The sequence below is a fragment of the Clarias gariepinus genome, chromosome 28 (assembly GCF_024256425.1).
Source record: "Clarias gariepinus isolate MV-2021 ecotype Netherlands chromosome 28, CGAR_prim_01v2, whole genome shotgun sequence".
NCBI lineage: Eukaryota > Metazoa > Chordata > Actinopteri > Siluriformes > Clariidae > Clarias > Clarias gariepinus.
The window spans coordinates 2,143,604-2,166,272 of record NC_071127.1 but is presented as its reverse complement, the minus strand read 5'-3'; the positions used below and the strand labels follow the sequence as shown (position 1 = coordinate 2,166,272).

Sequence of the window (22,669 nt, the reverse complement as noted above, 5' to 3'; positions counted from 1 at the left end):
TCATCTGCAAACATCATAGTCCATGGAGACTCCTGTCTTACTTCATCTGTCATCCTGTCCATCACCAGAGCAAACAAAAAGGGGCTTAGATCCTTGATGCAGACCCACCTTCACCTTAAACTCTTCTGTCAAACCTACAGCTAATCTTACCACTGTCTTAGCACTCTCATACATGTCATGCACCACTCTAACATACTTCTCTGCCAGGAGATAAAAATGAGAACATTCCAGCATAATACTCAAAAATAGGAATTAACGATTTAATGATAAACAATACAATATTGCTGGGTTTCCATACCATTTAGTCTATTAACACAATATTAGAGTAAAAATCATCGTTCATTCATTTTCTAGACCACATTCTCCTGTTCAGGGTCGATGGAAGCCTGAAGCCTGTCCCAGTAAAATTTGGGCAACAGAGTGTCTTTTTTTGCAACATTTTTTTCATTATTTTGTTTATTTTTGTAGGTCACTCTGGAGAGTTTGCCAAATGCCTAAATGTAAATGTGTGGATCCATTGAAGGGCACACACACTTACAATCATTCACACTACAGGCAATTTGGGAACGTCATTAAACCTAATCAGCATGTCTTTGGACTGGAGAAGGAAACCGGAGCACCTGGAGGTGCAAAGCGCACAGGGCTAATCACTACACCATTACCAATTAAAGATTAAATACAAACAATAATGTTAGATTTTTTCAGTGCTGGAAGTACTATATTTCTCAAAACAATAAAGAAAATGAAATCATCATTATACACAATAAATAAACAAAGAATTTAGCATACACACAAAAAAAACTATTAACTAAAACTGTTAAAACGTAATGTGTTCCTACTGATGTAGGTTCCCTGTTTAATCAATAGCATTTGTTTACATTTACCGCATTTAGCATTTATTCAGAGAAACAGACAAAAGTCCTTTGACTTCACTATAAATAAATAAATAAATAAATAAATAAGTACTGGGTCAAAAAGTCACAGACTAAAAGTACAATCAGTCTAAAAACTCATTTGCTAATATAGTGTGAAATACACACAGAAAACACAATGTTTTTAAAATAAGTGTTAACTTAGCCAAGTAAAGCTAATCTTCACATTAATACTGTGCTTTAAATTCAAATGTATGTTTAACACACAGAGGAAAGTGAAACAAATTAAATTAATGTTTACATTTAGTAAACCATACCAATTTGAAATACAAAAGTGATGTAACTAGTTACAGACGAGGTTACACTAACAAAAAAAGGTCAAACGTATCATTATGCAAACAACTCTGGTATTGTTAAGGCATGATTGAAGTAGATTTTTAAAAAAATATTTAGTGATGTTTTGTGATTCTTTTGCCTGCCAATTTGTTTATCTCCACACTGACTCAAATATATTTTTTTAGAAATACAACTTTTATTTATTTATGTTTGCATTGAGGTGGCAAAATGTCTCCATTCCTTTATAATCCATCTGGCCTACTCTACACTATTCCCAGCATCCCATGTTGTGAGGAGCGTATCATTTGCAAAGTTTGTTTAGAATAGTAATGAAAACTTTTGATTAAAAAATTTAAATTGATTATTGAATAGGGATATTTGTAAAATCATGATATAGTCGCAAAACAAATGGAATTGCACCTATTGTGATATGACATTGGCTGGTCCTGATGATTCCTATCTCTAGTCGGAAGACTGACCCATATTTTATAGTAACACGACATTTGGATGTGCTGATGACATCTAAGATGACTTCCAAAATGTTTCCAAACGCTAAGCAGAGATTCTAGTTTTCTAAAACCATACCACTCTGCTGTACGAATGTGCTGGTCTATTTGAGTAAAACTCTTTCCAAACTGTAAGCAAGACTACTGCTTCTCCCCTGTGTGAACTTGCTGGTGTATTTTAAGATTGCTCTGTCGTGTAAAACTCTTCCCACACTCTGAGCAGATATACAGCTTCTGTCCCGTGTGTGTGTGCTGGTGCCGTTGGAGGGTACTCTCTCGATTAAAATGTTTTCCACACTGTGAGCACTGATACGGCTTCTCTCCCGTGTGGATGTGCTCGTGCCGTTTGAGATGACACTGTCGAGCAAAACTCTTCCCGCACTGCGAGCAGCGATATGGCCTTTCTCCCGTATGGGTGCGCTGGTGCCGTTGAAGAGCACTGTCTTGATTAAAACTCTTCTCACATTGTCCACAGCGAAACGGCCTCTCTCCGGTGTGGATGCGCTGGTGGATTTGCAGAGTATTCTGTTGAAGGAAAACCTTGCCACACTCTAAGCAGGCATACGGCTTCTCTCCCGTGTGAACAAGCTGATGGATTTGGAGAGAAATTGACTGGCTAAAACTCTTCCCACACTCTGAGCAGATGTATGGCTTTTCTCCAGTATGAACACGCTGATGACGCTGGAGCGCATTGTGGTAATTAAATCTCTTTCCACACTCTGAGCAGGCATAGGGCTTCTCACCAGTATGAACACGCAGGTGCCGCTTGAGTGCGTTTTGGTAAGTAAACCTCTTCCCGCACTCTGAACACTGATACGGCTTCTCCCCTGTGTGAATCAGTCGGTGCCGTTGGAGAGTACTCTCTCGATTAAAGCATTTCCCACACTCTGAACACGCATACAGCTTCTCTCCTGTGTGAATGGTTTGATGTGCTTGAAGGTGACTCTGTCGAGCAAAACGTTTCCCACACTGTAAGCAGTGGAACGGACGTTCTCCAGTGTGAATGCGCAGGTGTTGTTTTAGAAGAAATCGTCCGGCAAAGCGCTTCCCACACTCTGAGCAACAGTAAATCTCTTTCATTCTGTCAGAGGTCTTAACAAAACAAGTACCAGTTTGGTTTTGTTTATTTGCAGAGATTGCTGTGGCGTTTGAAATTTTATGTTTAGTTTGTTCTAATTTCTGCATGCTGATATTTTCCTCATAGTGACACATATTGATGTGTTCGTGAAGGTCAATTTGAGATGTACAGATAAGTGAACACATTGAACAGGAAAAATAGTTCACGGAGTAATCACTCAATTCTGTAAAGGAAAAAACGAACAAAATTAATTATTATAATTAATAATTATAATTATTATAGACTTTGAAGAGTTATATTATTAAGGAATTAACAAATAACATTTATCAGAGTTCACTCAGCCAACCATCCATCTATCCATCATCTACAGTATACCACTTATTCCAGATCACCATAAAAAGTACAACCTGGTTGGGGGGCCAACACATAGCAGCACACAACGCACACTTCCACTTTTCACATACAACAGGCAATTTGGAAAAATAAATCCACCTACACTGCATGTGTTTGAGCTGTTGAAGAAAAGCAATGGAGATCCCAGAAACCCCCCCAATCCCACAAGAACATGCAAACTCCACATACATAGAATGGAGGTCAGATTTGAACCCCCAAACCTGGAGACTTGAATCCAGGTGAGGTTCTTTGGCACATCCCAAACAATCTGTAACTGCAGCCAGAGGGGTTTCTAATAAGTATTGATCCAGGTGGGTGAATACCTATGCAACCTTTTTTGGTCCCATTCCAAGCTGGGCAGTCTGAGTGAGTGACTGGGTTAAAAAAAAATGCACTGAACTGACAGACAAGTTTTAGCAGGTGACACAATGAGTTTTATAAATTTTATTTTTTGACATTACCGCTTATGGAGCATTTTTTGTTCCAGATGAATTTGAAAGTGATGCCAAGAGCCTTGGCGTACTTCTCTTCATACCACACCAAAAGCTCCTGTCTTGGTTTGATTGATCGATGGCAACGGTAGAAAATTTCCCCTTGATACTGGAAGGCCACTAGATTGGACTCTTTACTATTATGAGCACAATTTACATACCTGGGGAAATAAGAAAAAGAAACAACAACAGGAATAAAAAAGTCAAAAGTGCCACAGTGTGCAGCAAGACAAGATTATGCAAAGAGATTCTGTAATGCATTCCTCACCTCATCCAATTTGCATGGGTCACTCTCTTAGCATCAATGTATTTTTCAAAATGTCTGCTGTTATAAATCTGCAAAATTAATTACATCATTTCAGCAGCATATGCAACTTAAGAAGGCAATAATTACAATAATTTAGGCTGATAATTAGTCACACATTGTACAGTAATTGCAAAATGTATCAGTTTGTACCATACCAGACTATAGTACGTTGATGCTGATTTAGTATATAGTCAGTTTCAATTTGAACAATATGCCAAACTTCTACTACAGTACTTCGTGTGCTGGACAAGTACTTAAAACATCAGTATTAAAACAATCTAGAATGAACTCAGCTACAATGGCATTACAGGGGTGTATAAATAATACATTTATGTTCAGCCCAAAATGCAAGTAAAAGATACAGTGTGTTGCACTGTCCTATATTCTAGTTGTCCAAAAACTGAAAGGGCTAAAACAAGGCAGCCATTAAAATGTAACAACACATGGTAGGCTACTTCAATTAATGCAGGCTAAGATGTCAGATTAAAAAAAAAAAAAAAAAAAACAGGGAAATGTTGTCATTTTTCCTCAATAGGTTGGAATGTTATTAATGTATCATTACTTTTTAAAAAACGTACTCACCACCCAAGAGTAGATACTTGTCATGCCCTCTTCTTTGTCTACCAGGTCTCCCTGGTAAGGCCCATAGTGGGCACCAACTGGAACAGTATCCCCCCTATTAAACACTCCCAGCCCTGCTTTTGGAATACAAGATTCCTGAACCTCGAGACCAGGGGGAAGTGTTTGTCTGGCTCGATCTGAAACCCCCTTTGGAACAGGGGTATCCGGGAGGAAGAGAGCTGGTCCATGTATCTCACACTTGTTAATGAAGAAGGATCTGCAATATTCACAATCTAGAACAAAAGAACAACATACAACATCATGCATATCTTTTCTCCAGTCCACACAAACAGTGTTGTCACACAATGAAAATGAGTTTACAGCCTTTAGGAAAAAAAGATTAAGAAAACTCCCATGCAAAGGAGACAAGAGTATTAATCAGCACTGTACTTTTCCTGCATTCACCACTCCAAAGCTACAATCAGCACTATCATTTGAGATTTTGGACAAAGCAAAGAAGAACATTGTCGCAAGGAGTGCATGACTGTGTGTTGTGTTTTCTCTTTGTGTTCTTCTTCTTTGTCTTTCGGCTGTTCCCTTTCAGGGGTCGCCACAGCGAATCATCTGCCTCCATCTAACCCTATCCTCTGCATCCTCTTCTCTCACACCAACTAACTTCATGTCCTCTCTCACTGCATCCATAAATCTCCTCTTTGGTCTTCCTCTAGACCTCCTGCCTGGCAGTTCCAACCTCAGCAACCTTCTACCGATATATTCACAATTTCTCCTCTGAACATGCCCAAACCACCTCAATCTGGCCTCTCTGACTTTATCTCCAAAACATCTAACGTGGGTTGTCCCTCTGATAAACTTATTCTTAATCCTATCCATCCTTGTCACTCCCAAGGAGAACCTCAACATCTTCAGCTCTGCTACCTCCAACTCTGCCTCCTGTCTTTTCTTCAGCGCCACTGTCTCTAAGCCGTAGAGCATCGCTGGTCTCACCACTGTCCTGTACACCTTTCCTTTCATTCTCGCTGATACTCTTTTATCGCACAACACACCTGACACTTTTCTCCACCCATTCCAACCTGCCTGTACCCGCCTCTTCACCTCCTTTCCACACTCTCCGTTGCTCTGGACCGTTGACCCCAAGTACTTAAAATCCTGCACCTTCTTTACCTCTGCTCCCTGTAGCCTCACCGATCCTCCTGAGTCCCTCTCATTTACACACATGTATTCCGTCTTGCTGCGGCTAACCTTCATTCCTCTGCTTTCCAGAGCATACCTCCACCTCTCCAAATTTTCCTCCACCTGTTCCCTCCTCTCGCTACAGAGCACAATGTCATCTGCAAACATCATAGTCCATGGGGACTCCTGTCTTACCTCATCTGTCATCCTGTCCATCACCAGAGCAAACAAAAAGGGGCTTAGAGCCGATCCTTGATGCAGACCCACCTCCACCTTAAACTCTTCTGTCACACCTACAGCACATCTTACCACTGTCTTACAGCTCTCATACATGTCCTGCACCACTCTAACATACTTCTCTGCCACTCCAGACTTCCTCATACAATACCACAGCTCCTCTCTTGGCACCCTGTCATACGCTTTCTCTAAATCTAAAAAGACACAATGCAACTCCCTGTTACCTTCTCTGTACTTCTCCGCCAGCATCCTTAAAGCAAATACTGCATCTGATGTACTCTTTCTAGGCATAAAACCATATTGCTGCTCACAAATGCTCACCTCTGCCCTTAACCGAGCTTCCACTACTCTTTCCCACAGCTTCATTGTCTGGCTCATTAACTTTATACCTCTATAATTGCCACAGCTTTGCACATCTCCTTTGTTCTTAAAAATTGGCACCAATACACTTCTCCTCCATTCCTCTGGAATCCTCTCACTCTCCAAGATCTTGTTAAACAAACTTGTCAAAAACTCTACTGCCATCTCTCCTAAGCACTTCCATACCTCCACAGGTATGTCATCAGGACCAACAGCCTTTCCACTCTTCATCCTCTTCAACGCCCTTCTTACCTCACTTCTACCAATATTTGCTACTTCCTGTTCCACAACAGTCACCTCTTCTACTCTTTGTTCTCTTTCGTTTTCCTCATTCATCAACTCCTTAAAGTACTCCTTCCATCTTCCCATCACCCTCCTGGCATCTGTCAGTACATTTCCATCTCTATCTTTAATCACTCTAACCTGCTGCACATCCTTCCCATCTCTATCTCTCTGTCTTGCCAACCTGTACAGATCCCCCTCACCCTCCTTACTGTCTAGCCTAGCATACAAGTCCTCATATGCTCTTTGTTTGGCCTTTGCCACCTCTACCTTCACCTTACTCTGCATCTCCCTGTACTCCTGTCTACTCTCTTCAGTCCTCTCAGTGTCCCACTTCTTCTTAGCTAGCCTCTTTCCCTGTATACACTCCTGGACTTCCTCATTCCACCACCAAGTCTCCTTGTCCACTTTCCCCTTACCTGATGATACACCAAGTACCCTCCTACCTGTCTCCCTGATCACATTGGCTGTAGTTGTCCAGTCAATTGAAAGCACCTCCTGACCACCCATAGCCTGTCTCAACTCCTCCCTAAAGACTTCACAACATTCTTCCTTTCTCAGCTTCCACCACTTTGTCCTCTGCTCTGCCTTTGACAGACAGGAAACCAGTGACCAGAGAGAACAGAGCTTCAGCGCGAGTAAATATGCATGTGTATGTATGAATTAAATTCAGACTGAGACCTGGTTATCATTCTACCAATCATTCTAGGAGAAACATACAAGTTCAATTCAATTCAATTTTATTTTTATAGCGCTTTTAACAAATGGCATTGTCCCAAAGCAGCTTTACACAATCAAAAGAATTATTTAAGTTTGTATGGAATTTGAATGTGTATGAATCAAAATGGTCAGATAGTCCCTGGTAAGCAAGCTGAGGGCGACAGTAGCAAGGAAAAACTCCCTGAGATGGTAGTAGGAAGAAACCTTGAGAGGAACCAGACTCAACAGGGAACCCATCCTCATCTGGGAGAGCAGGAATTGATCTGCATTCATACTGTGTGTTAGTTGGCAGGCAGTTCAGCATAACAGTTGATGTTAATTGATGTTAATATGGAGTCCAGGTAGTTATTGAAAACTCAGGTAGACTTGTATGAACTATCGAACTGTCAAGTCCTCAGAGAAACAGCTGCCAACACTAGTCGAGGCCAGAACCATCTTCTAGGTAGAAAGAACCATCTCCAGACATGAGACATGTGTAATAGTGCCAAGTAATTGTATACAAGCAAATACATATCAGTACTTGGTGGATTTCAGGATTTTGGTCTTCCTCTAGACCTCCTGCCTGGAAGTTCCAACCTCAGCATCCTTCTACCGATATATTCACAATCTCTCCTCTGAACATGTCCAAACCACCCCAATCTGGCCTCTCTGACTTTATCTCCAAAACATCCAAAATGGGTTGTCCCTCTGATGAACTCATTCTTGATCCTATTCATCCTTGTCACTCCCAAAGAGAACCTCAACATCTTCAGCTCTGCTACCTCCAATCCTGCCTCCTGTCTTTTCTTCAGTGCCACTGTCTCTAAGCCGTAGAGCATTGCTGGTCTCACCACTGTCCTGTACACCTTTCCTTTCATAGGGAATGCATAAAAGATGTGCACAAATATCCACTTATACCCATCAACATTAACTTTATCAGGCAAAAGCTTAGAAAACAGAAGGGCATTAGTCCCTCCCTTGCTCATTCTGCAATCCTTGGGACAAATTGGCCCGGATTTGCTCCGCTATTATGATAATTATATGTGGATAGGTCCCACAGTAGTAACAGGCAGGCTCAGGAATGTATTAAATTGCCTAGAGGGGTAGAGCCAGGTTTGTGTGCTGGTTTGTCATCATCAGAAGCCCCTCCTCACTCAGAGGGTCTTTTCCCTTGAAGCAGGCAGCCAACGAACCCTTAGCGTAATGATGCACCTTCCCACCTCATTTCTCCATTATTAGGTACATTATTAGGTACAGCTTGTACAGTTTGAGGGAGTACACTTAGTTAGTAACACTTACACATTTTCACAATAGGTACCTAGGTTTGTACCAGACGTGACCCGAAAGTCTGCTTCATGTTTAAATCAGATATGAAGGTGAATCTTACCTAAACATGGAAGTGGACCGCTGTTTAGAATGCAGCATCATCAGTGCCATCTTTCCTCTCCAAAATATCTGTGTGGGCACAGCACGCACCAGTCTCATCCTCTGACCTACACAGCCATAATTGATAATGTAGGAAGGCACGCAAGAGTGCTGCTCTTGACATTTTTCAGAAAATATCAATAATATCACGCATAGTATGATCAACTTCCTAGTTCACTTTTTCTCTGTGTTTTATGGTGTCTCGCAAACCAAATAGGTGCATACTGCCACCTGCTATATCAGAGAGTGAAAATACACATGTTCTGTCACATGCTCTGAAGCTCCAATCTCTCTGGTAACTTGATCTCTCTCTGCCAATACAAAGACAAAATACAACACTTAGCCATGCACCCCTTGCTGCAATGTTCTTCTGTTAGCCAGTAAATCTGCTGCTTATGCCTGTTTCCATTAATTGTGGTTCCCCTCAAAAGAACTGGCAAGGACATCATCAGGCCATTGGAGCAAACTGTATGTTAACGTTCTTCAAGTAAAAACAAAATTATATATGTTCTTGACCTGAAACAACTGGTCATACAACTGGTAAACTAACACAGGAAAATTTGCCACAGTCTCAGGACTGTCAATAATGACTGTATAACAAAGGCACTCAGCTCCTGGAATTCACACTGGTTGATAAGGTGCTTGTTTTACTACCAACATCACACTCCAGGTTACTCATTAACTGGCATGGAAGTTGAACATGCTGACTATGTGGTTGGGCAAATGGATAGAGGTCATTTTTTTACTGATTTACCACCTCAACCTTCTAAAACCTTGGAAAAATGTGGTTCCTGTGTCTCTGGCAAAGGCACCTCCCAAAATGGCAAGCTGGGACCATGAATAAACAAATGAACATTCAATTCACCCTGGTCCCCTGTGGCCAAGGGTCAAGGGGGTGATGATGGAGTCCCACTGTGATCAGAGAAGCCCACGGCTCAATCTAATTAATAGATGTCAGCAGATTCTCTCCACTCAATTATCCCACCATAAAACAGCCTTTTCCATACTGTTTGATTACAACAATTTGTAAAAATTCCCTTTTGGGTAATTCAGTGTTTTCACAACATTTCAGCATATTATGGACGCATACACTGCTTCTTATTTGGATTAGTAATCATTAGGACCTTGGTAATCACAGTAACCATTGGCTGTAACAGTAACCCACATGCAATGCTTGAGAGCTATCCGGTGGATGCAAAGTTGTGCAAACCCAAAGAAATGCACGATTGGGCAGGCTTAGTATCTAGCCTTCCATTTGGTTTACAGGCAGGTACATCCCTAAATTAAAAAGGCTGCAGCAATTAAATCCCACCAGAGACCCCAAGGCAAAAAGGGGGTGAGGTAGCTCCTGAATCTGGTCCAGTGGACAAAGCCATGTGAGCGAAAAAAGTTTGTTCACATACAATTTTGAAATCTAGTTTATCCAGGAGCTCACTGTTAAGCTCAGATTAAGCTGTTAATAAATTAAATGAACGCTGAAAATTGAATGATGATGTCGTCATGTTGGTGGTTTTCTGAATTTCTCCTCCTCTACTGCTCCATGTGTAACTATTATATTTACTATTGAGACATGCCCATGTGAAGGTTTTCAGATTGTTGGCACATTTTCATGGAGAACATTTTTTATGGCGAACAATTTTCATGTGCAATTATTATTATTATTATGAAACCTGAGAGTAAAAAAGTATAAACAATTTTCCTTCCTCCATATTCTGGAACTTACCCCATCTTGACTCACTTGACAACCCATCCCTTACAACAATCAAGTCTTCATTGTCCAGCCTGCTTTCTGTGTCCCTCCTTTAGTCTTCACAGCTTTGTGATTGGGCCCTATAATTTTGCACCTTACCACCTTATTGTCTTAAAGAATCTTTTGATTATGTAAATCTGTGATAACTTTGGAAATATCTTTGAATCACTGAAAACTGTTTTATGAATGAAATGGAGTAGTAAGAGTAGTAGTAGGCGTAATAGTAGTTTAAAAATATCCTTAAACATTGTTAACAGTGCCTCAGACAGAAAATTTAGGCAGAATTTTAGGCCCATGCCAAAGATCTAATAGACCTTTGTTGTCTTACAGAGAAAGTCATCTTCTTTAGGTTCTTCTTCTTTTAAAAGCTTTTCTTGGAATTCTTTCTCTTCATCCACAAGGTTCACATGGACAATACAGCTTGATGTCTCACCACCTAGTGAGTTTCATTTTTCAAAAACATATATGAGAAGATTAACCACATATTAACACTAGTCAAAAATAAAAGGGTAAACAGAATGTGTGTTTTGTTTCCTTACAGACATCATTTCCAACCTCAGGTTCTTCCTTTAAAAACAGCTCATGAAACTCTTCAATCTGTTGGTCCACATAGCTGATGTGTCTTTCAGAATTCGATATCTTACCACCTGTAATTTCACCATTTTCATTCAGGTATCCTGAATAAACATGTTGCAAATAACATTATTTAGCCCCACAACAAACTCGATCAATGCACTCTCTTTTCTTACAGCTGAAGTCTTCATCTTCAGGTTCTTCTTTTATTGGTTTCTTTTCAAATCCTCCATTAATTTGTCCATAACTGTTGAAGTGACGCACAGAGCCTCTAGCTGAAGTCAAAGACGTTTCTGTCTGTAGAGCCTTGCACAGGGACTGACCAAAGGACAATAATAAAACAATAAACTATTACGTTAATACACACACAATATGCATTTAAAAAAAAATTTAGAGTAAAAATGTTGTAAATTAAAATTGTTTTCTTTTTCACATCAGATTTGGATACCTTAATATGTACATATGATTAGCCGTACAACTTGCAAGCTAGCAGGAAAGAAATGCAGTAAAATATTCATAAATAAAAAAAGACTGATTTGAATTTAGCATTTACTTTCTATTTATATTTGTTGTTACTACTCAGTGTGCAGCTTATTTAGAAAACAAATGCATTAGAGAGTCTGACCCTTTATAATATGATTTCTTTGTCAAAGTCCCTTTAAAGAAAGAATTAAGCATATTACCCCTGTGCTAATGTCTGATCAGGAAGTTGATTTTGTTACACTGAGGCGATTCTGTTATCACCACATTGATTCCAAAATTCTGTTTTTAAATACATTTTTAATTTATATATGTTTGCATTTGAGATGGTAAAATGATGCAACACCACTATCATTGTACAGGTGGCACACCCATATATAATCATTGAGATATTTATAAAATCGTGACGCAGAATCAATTTGATATAAATAACAATTGCACCTGGGTACACAGATATTATTCTTGTGATAATATCATGTCAGGTAGTCACTGGTGATTTTCATCTTTCAATTTCAACTTTATTACAATATTAAAACTACATTAACAGTAACCGTATTATATAAATATTATATAAAAAGTAAAAGGCAGGTTGCAAGGCTGGGTAAAATAAAATGAATGAAAATAAATAAATAAATTTAATATAAATAATAAATAAATATCCTTGTGTCAGTATGCACCAATGTTTTAACACAACCGGAAAAATAAATGCATTATAAACATGCAATATGTTGACCTGTTAATTAATAAACAAGAATTATTATTTACAATCTATATAAACTACATGAATTCTAAACTTTACCAGTGCAAATGATTACTTACTTATTATATTATTAATAATGATTATAATTTAGAATTAATGAACAGCACAATCTTTACCTGTGCAGGTGTAACAGGAGGCATCGTACAGGACAGGCTGGCTTCTGCTGACGTCATTGTGAAAAACCTGAAAGGTTGTAATATAAAAACAATCAGCTGAAAATATTCATATAAACAATTCCAGATTTTTTAAAAATAAGTTAAAACAAATTGGGCAAACGGGAATCAAACCTGACGGGAATCAATTCCGATGCCTGGAGGTGCAGGGCGACAGTGCTAACCACTAAGCCACTGTGTCTGTATAACTAGATATTTAATAGATTTTTATAAGATGCAATTTATTTTAATGTCATTTTTTTAATTAGAAAGAGGTGGAAGGGTTTGAGGAACAATTTCAGCTTTACAAAGGGAAAATAATTAATAATTATTGGTTACAATGTGTGTGGTTTAATTTCCCTGCGGTTATATTAGCAAGCCCCCAAGTATCAGGGGATCGTTCATTGTCCATTTTCAAAGCTATACAGATTAGGTATTCAGTGTCTTTCAAAGAGTGTTAAGGTGAAACCACAACAGCATTATTGCTGGTGCACCGTTTCTGGGCCTCTTGAAAACATGATATACTGCACCAACCCATTTCAATTTCCATAGAGTGTTAAGGACCCCCTATCACTCAAGGACCCTTAGAAGCATCCTTGGAATTGTGTTCAACCATCAGACCTTTGTGATGGCAACAGTCAAACATCTCAACCATTCATGTGTGGGGTCACTTCCCAGCCAAGGTAGTGCGCTCACTCACAATTTTGCCTAAGAACACAGTTATGAATAAAAAATGGTATAAAAAACATCCTCCGAGAGCAACTTCTCCCAACCATCCATTAACAGTTTGGTGACGAATGCCTTTTCCAGCATGGTGAAGCTCCTCGCCATAAGGCAAAAATGGTAACTAAGTGGCTTAGGGGACAAAACATAGAAATTTTGGGGTCCATGGCCAGGAAACACCCCAGACTTTAATCCCATTGAGAACCTGTGGTCAATCCCCTAGAGGCGGGTGGAAAAATAAAAACCCACAAATTTTAGAACAAACTCCAGGCATTGATTATGTAAGAATGGGCTGCCATCAGTCAGAATGTGACCCAGAAGTTGATGGACAACATGCCAGGGTGGATCCACTACAATTTGCCTACCAGCCACATGTTGAAGTGGATGATGCGTTCATATATCTATCGAAGCATGCTCACTCTTTCCTGGACGGATGGAACGTTACAATGAGAATCATATTTTATTTTTTTTCCAGTGCCTTTTATACAATACAAGTGAGAAACTGGTCAGGATGGGTGTCAGCACATTCATTGTGTCCTGGATAGCTGACAATCTGTTCGAGAGGCCCCAGTTTGAAAGGTTGGGAAATTCCCTGTCTGACTCTTCTTTCTCCATTTCTATTTACTCTGTACACTGCAGATTTCCGATACCGAGAACTCCGAGTCCTGCAACCTGCAGAAGTTCTCTGAACAGCAGTGGTGGGGTATATCAGGGATAGAGAGGAGTCAGAGTATAGAGAACCTCTAGACAGCTTTGTGGAGGAAACATCATGAAAACCAAAGAGATGGTTTTCTTATTTTGAATTGGCAGTTTGCATTCTCTTTTAAAGTTACAATTATAATCTGCCCCCTCCTTTTCCCCCTTTACTACTGCTGCTGCTGTAACACAATAATTTCCATCACGGGATTAATAAAGTACAATCAATCTATCTAAAACACTGAAGCAGCAGACTTTGTGAAAATTAATATTTGGGTCATTCTCAAAACTTTTGGCCCCGACTATATATATATATATATATATATATATATAATAGAAAAGGTTGAGTAGACTTTATTTTTGGAGAAAGACAATAATTTCTACATTGTGGCTAGTGCCCTTTAGAGTGCTGTGGTCTTCTTGAGGAGCAGTATCAGTGCCAGGGATGTAGGCAAGATAAATTAGATCATATATATATACACTCAGCAAAAAAAGGATGGTGTATTTCAACAATAATGTTGTAAAAATCCAAATAACTTTACAGATCTTCATTGTAAAGGGTTTAAACAATGTTTTCCATGCATGTTCAATTAACCATAATCAATCAATTAACATGCACCTGGGGAATGGTTGTTAAGACCTTAACAACTTACAGAAAGTAGGCATTTAAGGTCACAGTTCTAAAAACGCAAGACACTAAAGAGACTTGTCGACCGACTGTGAAAAACACCCAAAGAAAGATGCCCAGGGTCCTTGCTCATCTGCGTGAACATGCATTAGGCATGCTGCAGGGAGGCATGAGGACCGCTGATGTGGCTAGGGCGATAAATTGCCATGTCCGCACTGTGAGACGCCTAAGACAGCGCTACAGGGAGACAGGAGGGACAGCTGATCATCCTCGCAGTGGAAGACGATGTGTAACAACACCTGCACAGGATCGGTACATCCAAATATCACACCTGCGTGACAGGTACAGGATGGCCATAACAACTGCCCGAGTCACACCAGGAACACACAATCCCTCCATCAGTGCTCAGACTGTTCGCAATAGGCAGCCCATGAGGAGGAGATGCACTGCAGTACTTCAAGCAGCTGGTGGCCACACCAGATACTGACTGGTACTTTTGATTTTGAGCCTCCCTTTATTCAGGGACACATTGGGAAACATTTTTACTTTATGTCTTATGGTGTTGACTTTTTTGATGTTGATACAAATATTTACACATTAAGTTTACTGAAAGTAAAAATAGTTGAAAGTCAGAGAACGTTTCTTTTTTTGCTGAGTATATATATATATATATATATATATATATATCTTTTCAAGATGGCGCCGGTGAGGTCGGCTGCCGTCACGACTGCTCCGACCACCTTTTCTTTGTTTTTGTTCTTTAAGTTAGTTTTTAGCGTTTTAAAACCAGTCAAATTACCACCATGGAGTACATTAGTTATGATAAAGACACTCTTGTTTCTATTGGTTTACAATCTACTTACAATTCGACGTTTTTAACTCCGGATCCGAGCGAGATCCTGAGGGAGAACAAAGGACGCGATGCGAAGCGGCGGCCCCGAGGGAAACAAGCCGGCGTCAGGAACAGGCTGAGAGCCCGTGCACACCGCACACCTCTGCCCAGCATCCTGCTCGCCAATGTCCAGTCACTGGAAAACATGCTCGATGACCTCAGGGCCAGGATAAAGTTCCAGAGAGACATTCGGGACTGCAATCTCCTCTGCTTCACCGAGACATGGCTGAACCCAGCGGTGCCGGACCACGCCATCCAGCCGGCCGAGTTCTCGGTTCACCGCGTGGACAGGACACGGGACTTGGGGAAGTCAAGAGGAGGCAGCGTGTGTTTAATGGTGAACAGCAACTGGTGCAACAGCGCGAGCGTTGTTCCTCTCATACGCTCCTGCACACCAAACCTGGAACTACTGTCCATCATGTGTCGTCCTTTTTATCTACCTCGGGAGTTTACATCGGTCATAATCAGTGCAGTTTATATTCCACCACAAGCGGACACGGACACTGCCTTATGCGAGCTGCATGAGGCACTCACACAGCATCAGACACAGCACCGGGACGCTGCGCTTATTGTAGCGGGGGACTTTAACAGTGCCAACCTCAAACGCGCAGCGCTGAACTTTTATCAGCACATCACCTGCCCCACCAGGGGCGAAAGGACACTGGATCATTGTTATACAACGGTCAAGGACGGCTACAAGGCACAATCTCGTCCACCGTTTCGTAAATCCGACCACGCCGCCATCTTCCTCATGCCAAAATACAAACAAAGGCTGAAACAGGAAGTTCCGGTTCAGAGGGAGGTCGCGCGCTGGACGGACCAATCGGTGGCCGCATTACAGGACGCACTCGATGACGCAGACTGGGAAATGTTCAGAAACAGCTCCGATGATGACGTCAGCGTGTTTACGGAAGCGGTTGTGGGATTCATCGGGAAACTAGCGGATGATACCGTGGAAAAAAAAACTATTAAAACGTTTCCCAACCAGAAGCCGAGGGTGGATAAAACCATCCGCGATGCTCTGAGATCTTGCACCGCTGCCTACAACACGGGACTCGCGTCGGGGGACATGGAACCGTACATGGAACCGATGATGACGTCAGCGTGTTTACGGAAGCGGTTGTGGGATTAATCTGGAAACTAGCGGATGATACCATGGAAAAAAAGACTATTAAAACGTTTCCCAACCAGAAGCCATGGGTGGATAAAACCATCCGCGATGCTCCAAGATCTCGCACCGCTGCCTACAACACGGGACTCGCGTCGGGGGACATGGAACCGTACATGGAACCGATGATGACGAGAGTCACAACTCCAACAGAGTGACTCTAGGAGCCTGTGGCAGGAACTAAGGACAATAGCAGATTATAAAGCACCAACAACTGGTATGACGAACGCGGACGTGACTCTGGTAGACGAGCTGAACACTTTCTATGCTCGCTTCGAGGCTGCAGCTAAAGACGCTAGCGATGCTAATGCTAGCGGCGCTAACGGCTACAGACAGGAAGTCACTGCCAGCACCAGAAGCGCGTTCATCACCACCGAGCATGACGTGAGGAGAGCCTTCAAGAGAGTGAACACCAGGAAAGCAGCAGGACCAGACGGCATCTCAGGCCGTATTCTCAGAGCCTGCGCAGACCAGCTAGCACCTGTGTTCACTGAGATATTCAACATCTCTTTATCTCAGTCAGTGATCCCCACATGCTTCAAAGAGTCCATCATTGTTTCTGTCCCAAAGAAACCACATCCTGCTTCTCCCAATGACTATCGCCCTGTAGCCCTTACCTCAGTAGTAATGAAGTGCTTTGAACGCCTGGTCAGAGACTTCATCATTTCTTTACTACCAGACACACTGGACCCACTCCAGTTTGCATACCGTCCAAACCGTTCCACGGACAATGCAATCTCACATCTCCATACATCTCTCACTCACCTGGACACTCGGAGGGGGAATTATGTGAAAATGCTCTTCATCGACTACAGCTCTGCATTTAATACCATAATTCCCTCCACACTCACCACCAAGCTGGAGCACCTGGGACTCAGCTCATCCATGTGTCAGTGGATCTCCAATTTTCTGACTGGCAGACCACAGGCAGTAAGGATGGGCGGACATGTCTCAGCCTCCATCACTCTCAGTACTGGAGCCCCCCAGGGTTGTGTTCTGAGCCCCCTGCTGTACTCTCTGTACACCTATGACTGCGTGGCCACTACCAACTCCACCACCGTCATCAAGTCACTGTCGTGGTGGGCCTGATCACCAACAACGATGAGACGGCCTACCTGGAGGAGGTTGGAAATCTGGAGAACTGGTGCCAGAGAAACAATCTCCTCCTGAACGTCAGCAAGACAAAGGAGATGATAGTGGACTTCAGTACAAAGCAGGTGAGGAACTACCAGACCCCCATCATCAACAGGAGCCCAGTGGAGAGAGTGGACAGCTTCAGATACCTTGGTGTTCACATCACACAGGACCTGGCATGGTCCTGTCACATCAACACCGTGGTAAAAAAAGGCCCGGCAGCGTCTGTACCACCTCAGACGCTGGAGAGACTTTAGACTGCCCTCCAAGGTGCTCAGGAATTTCTACTCCTGCACCATAGAGAGCATCCTGACGGGAAACATCATGACCTGGTTCGGGAACAGCACCATGCAGGACAGACGAGCTCTACAAAGGGTGGTGCTGGGGGCAGCTGGGGGCAGAGCTTTTTCTTACAAAGCCCCAAAGTTATGGAATAGTCTTCCAAATAGTGTTCGAGACTCAGACACAGTCTCAGTGTTTAAGTCCAGGCTAAAAACCTATTTATTTAGCCGAGCATTTTTATAAATAGATTTGCCATAGGTAAAGGAGCAGATCTGGGGGACTCATGGACGTAGAGTATTATGGTGAACTGGTATGTTTGGATGCTGTCTTCCTCACTCTCATTGATCACTCAGGTTTGCTGACGGTGAGGTGATTGTTTGCTTTACATGTCAGGAAGCCCTCATGTTTGTGTTTCCTTCTGGCTCTCCCTTTTAGTTATGCTGTCATAGTTAGTCCTGCCGGAGTCTCTGCTTGCACTCTACAGTTAATATACATTCACATTATACATTGTGTGACTGTGACCATACCTAACTGCTATCTCTCCTCTTCCTCTCTCCTCCTGTCCCCCCCTTTCACTCTTTCTCTCTCTCTCTGTCGAGCTACACATGTCGTTCCTGAGCTGCCAGTGATCCAGACTCCCTCTGCCCTCCGGACCTGTCTGACCCATCCTGGTGCCCCGCTTCTGGCTGAAGATCTCGTCACATGGATGCCCCGTGTGTCTCTCTGGGATGCGTCTGGTGTCTGGGAATGATTCTCTCTACCTAGAAAATGGTTCTGGCCTTGACTGGTGTTGGCAACTGTTTCTCTGGGGACTTGACAGTTCGATAGTTCATGACTGGAACTTCTTACAAGTCTACCTGGGTCTTCAATAACTACCTGGACTCCATATTAACATCAATTAACATCAGCTATTATAGCTGAACTGCCTCCCACCCTACACACTGTATAAATGCAGATCATTTACTGCTTTCTGTTTCACCCAAATGAGGATGGGTTCCCTGTTGAGTCTGGTTCCTCTCAAGGTTTCTTCCTATTACCATCTCAGGGAGTTTTTCCTTGCCACTGTCGCCCTCGGCTTGCTCACCAGGGACAAACTGACCATTTTGATTCATACAAATTCACATTTCATACAAACCTAAATAATTCTTTTGACTATGTAAAGCTGCTTTGCGGCAATGAAAATTGCTAAAAGCGCTATACAAATAAAATTGAATTGAATTGAATTGGTGCGATCAGCTGAGCGCATCATCCGCACCGAGCTCCCTGACCTGCACTCAATCTACACCAAGCGGTGCTGGACCAAGGCCAGGAAGGTCGTGAAGGACCTCAGCCACCCCAACAATGGACTGTTCAATCTGTTGCGGTCTGGGAAGCGATTCCGCTCCCTGAGGGCCAACACAGAGAGACTGAGGAGGAGTTTCTTCCCGCAGGCGATAAGGTCTCTCAACCACACCACTATGCAGAATTAACACAATTTTTTCACAATTTTCACAATCAATCAATCAATCTTTATACATCCATGGACACTGTGGACAACTCCACGCACATCTACACTACATGTTTACGTTTACATTCTGGACCATTGAACAAAAACACTTTAATAACCTTTGCACAAAGTCACTTTTTCAATGCATATTTGCACACCATTATATTTCTATTTGTACAGTACATTTCTATTTTCAGTTTCTATTTTTAGTTCAATTTTTCCTAGTTAAATATATATATATATATATATATATATATGTGTGTGTGTGTTTGATTTTCTTTTTTTTTAGAAAGACAGGCAACGGCCACAAGCAGCAGTTTTCACCTCGTTGTGTAAAGACAGAGCAACAAATCATTTAAAATTCAAGTGTCGACTCTTCTGAATGAGATGAGCCAAATGGTTTCTCCTCTGGACTCTCCTCCCTCACCATGATCCTGAAACATCAAAACAGCTGGTTTACAACAACATCGACCATCTAGTGTTCAGTATTTTCAAACAAGTAAATTAAATGAATGCAGAAATATAACTAAATCAAATAGTGTTTCTAGATCAGTTCTCTAACAGAAGCACAAAGCTCTACACAGGGGTTAGGAGGCTGTGACGTTCTGGAGCTTAATTAGGCATTTATCCATTACTCTTAGCCTCACAGCTAATTCAACAAGCTGATATGTAACTCACCGTGGGCTTTAAAGCAGAACAGGAACTCCCAGGTTTAATAATAACCTGATCAGGTCTGTCTGGAACAATGTGAAATCATTTCGGAGCATAAATTCATGATTAGTTGTGTGAGAAATCTCAGCTCTCCAACCACAAAAACAGCTGCTTCTTCTCCTCCTCCTTCTGTGACTCAATAGGGCAGGAGTAGACTGAACACTGCCACCTGCTGGAGACTCGTGTGAAGGTGTGTAAGTGCAGTAGTGTAATTCTACAGAAAAGCTGGAAGGTGGGTCATAAACATCTCCTGAAATGTATTTATTTTGTTACATCAGAACTTCTTTAATAAAATATTAAAAAAAATAGAAAACAACTTTTTTTTTTACTTTATGGCTTCACAATAAGTAGAGCTCAATGCACTTATAGAAGTTACACCAGTTATTCAATTTTATTTGTTTAGCGCTTTTAACTATTTTCATTGTTGCAAAGCAGCTTTACACAATCAAAAGTATTATTTAAGTTTGTATGGAATATGAATTTGTATGAATCAAAATAATCAGATAGTCCCAGATAGATTATTAAATCTCTTATCCTGTGTTCCTTCTCTTTTTGGTAACATCAATGATAATTTATGGAAAAAATATAACAGTAATGGTTTCAAAGTTTAGAACCATGTGGTTTTCAATTATGTCAAAATCCGTTACAGCAGTTCCTCAGCATACGCATTTAATCTGTTCCAGAGACAAGTTCTTAAGGTGAAATTACTGTAAAATGCATTTTCTTATAGGAAATGATGTAAATGCAGATAATCTGTTCCAGCCACCCAGAAATTTTACCAATATTATAATTTCCAACACTATAATCATATTTTTGCATATAAAAAATATCTAAATATTTAGTAAAGACACGTAAATAAAGTTAAACATAAAATCTCACTTAACCTTAATTTATGATTCCTCGTGTGTGTTTTTATAGTAATGATTTCTTTCCTAATATACTTGGCTCGCTTTTCTTTTTGCTAACTTTCTCGGAACCCATGGTGCTATGTCTTCACTAAATCTTGCACAAAACGGAAAAATATTTTTTTTTTTTAAATTGTAAAATACCTAAATTCAAATACAAAAATGTATAAGGAAGGGCGTTCAAATGAAATATATACCTACTACAATTTCTTCTACTTTAAGTAAACACCCAAAGTCAGCAGAAACAAAAGTTTTCTTAATATACTACATACATGGCCACAATCATAAATGTTTCACAATATCTCCACCTACAGGTGACACGTTGCAAGCATGGGTTAAACCCAGGTGGGGAAACCCCATTAGATTTCCAGTCCAACACCTTAACCTCTCAGCCATCGCAGTACTGGTCTGCAGGACAGGCCTTAACTATAATTCCTTGGCATGTCTATTTTCTGCTCACAGTAACCATTTTTTACAGTTTCTATCCTGTTCATTTAAATTAGGGTGTATTGTAAGTGAAAAAGTTGCATGTGCAATTTAAGGCATCACACATGAGCAACTTAACACATACAGCAATGCACAGAGCAGCGTTTGAACACAATAGATCTAGTGGGGTTTACATCCAGTGTTTTAACCACACAACCACTATGACGTCGTCATGTTCAAGCTGTGTTTCTCATCTCTACACACACATTTTGAAAGTTGTATTTTAGACTATACAGTTTCATTTTTGTTAGTATCCAGTAGAGAACACCATCAATGCCTGTAAACAATTAACAACAATCATTTGATCATATCTACAGTAAGGATGTTGTACACTGTCTGTCCCATAAATATATCTTTACATGCAGCACACAATGTGTTGTACAGTCCACATGTGACAGGGATAAGATGTGATTCCTGGTCATTAGCTGACTTCATTTTCACTAACTATGTTCATTCCTAAATCCAGGTAGTGGCTTTTTTTGGCCAGATATTGTATAAAACATGCCTGCTGACTTCACACAATAATGAATGATTTAGAACATTTTCACCAACTGGTGACACACTGCTTGCAGGGTTCGAGCCCGTGTAGCATGTCTGGATTGGTCACTCTCACACGCACAAGGACCACGCAACCATGCAGCGATGAAATTCAGTGCTTTCTTTATTTCTGCAACAAGGAGAAATAATCAGTGGGTGAAACAGACAACAGCTTCTCCCTCTCTGGCGCACACACAGTCATTCACGGGGAGAACCGTATAATACATGCGCTCGTGAGCCTCGCACACAGGTAGACTGAGGCTATATAGCTATATATATATATATATATATATATATATATATATATATATATATATATAAACAAAATGGTAATAAGTAAAATAAATAACATTTTACTACACACACACACACACACACACACACATATATACATATATATATATATATACATATATATATATATATATATATATATATATATATAGCTGTTATCAATTAATAATAATAATGTGTGAACTACAATAAACATGCTACATTAACTTGTACATTAATTAAAGTATCTATATCCCAAAATATACTATAAAGGGGAAAAAAAGGAAAAAAAAAT

General features: G+C 40.8%; 1 protein-coding gene across 2 annotated transcripts; it reads right to left on the bottom strand.

Annotated features, from left to right (window-relative positions):
- Positions 1 to 306: 306 nt before the first annotated feature.
- On the bottom strand, positions 307 to 20,298 carry LOC128515953 (histone-lysine N-methyltransferase PRDM9-like). Of its 2 annotated transcripts, XM_053490244.1 has the most exons (11): positions 20,141 to 20,298; positions 19,787 to 19,896; positions 12,418 to 12,484; positions 11,238 to 11,379; positions 11,028 to 11,135; positions 10,817 to 10,924; positions 4,566 to 4,837; positions 3,945 to 4,012; positions 3,647 to 3,837; positions 3,407 to 3,559; positions 307 to 3,015 (listed from the first exon to the last, which is right to left on the bottom strand). In XM_053490244.1, exons 3-11 carry the CDS (start codon positions 12,472 to 12,474, stop codon positions 1,856 to 1,858), a joined length of 2,259 nt encoding a protein of 752 aa, XP_053346219.1. In that variant the 5' UTR covers positions 12,475 to 12,484; positions 19,787 to 19,896; positions 20,141 to 20,298; the 3' UTR covers positions 307 to 1,855. The 2 variants fall into 2 exon arrangements, with proteins under 2 accessions (XP_053346219.1, XP_053346220.1); XM_053490245.1 differs by lacking the exon at positions 3,407 to 3,559 and having other exon boundaries at positions 309 to 3,015.
- Between the last annotated feature and the right edge of the window lie 2,371 nt (positions 20,299 to 22,669).

Bases quoted from the DNA above. Each gene is read 5' to 3' on its own strand.
- LOC128515953 (XM_053490244.1), bottom strand. From the start codon at position 12,474: ATGACGTCAGCAGAAGCCAGCCTGTCCTGTACGATGCCTCCTGTTACA. The intron at 4,838-10,816 runs GTAAGACAACAA...CTTTTGTTCTAG, and splicing joins TAAAGAAGATGACTTTCTCT to ATTGTGAATATTGCAGATCC. The intron at 3,838-3,944 runs GTGAGGAATGCA...TTATTTCCCCAG, and splicing joins ACCCATGCAAATTGGATGAG to GTATGTAAATTGTGCTCATA.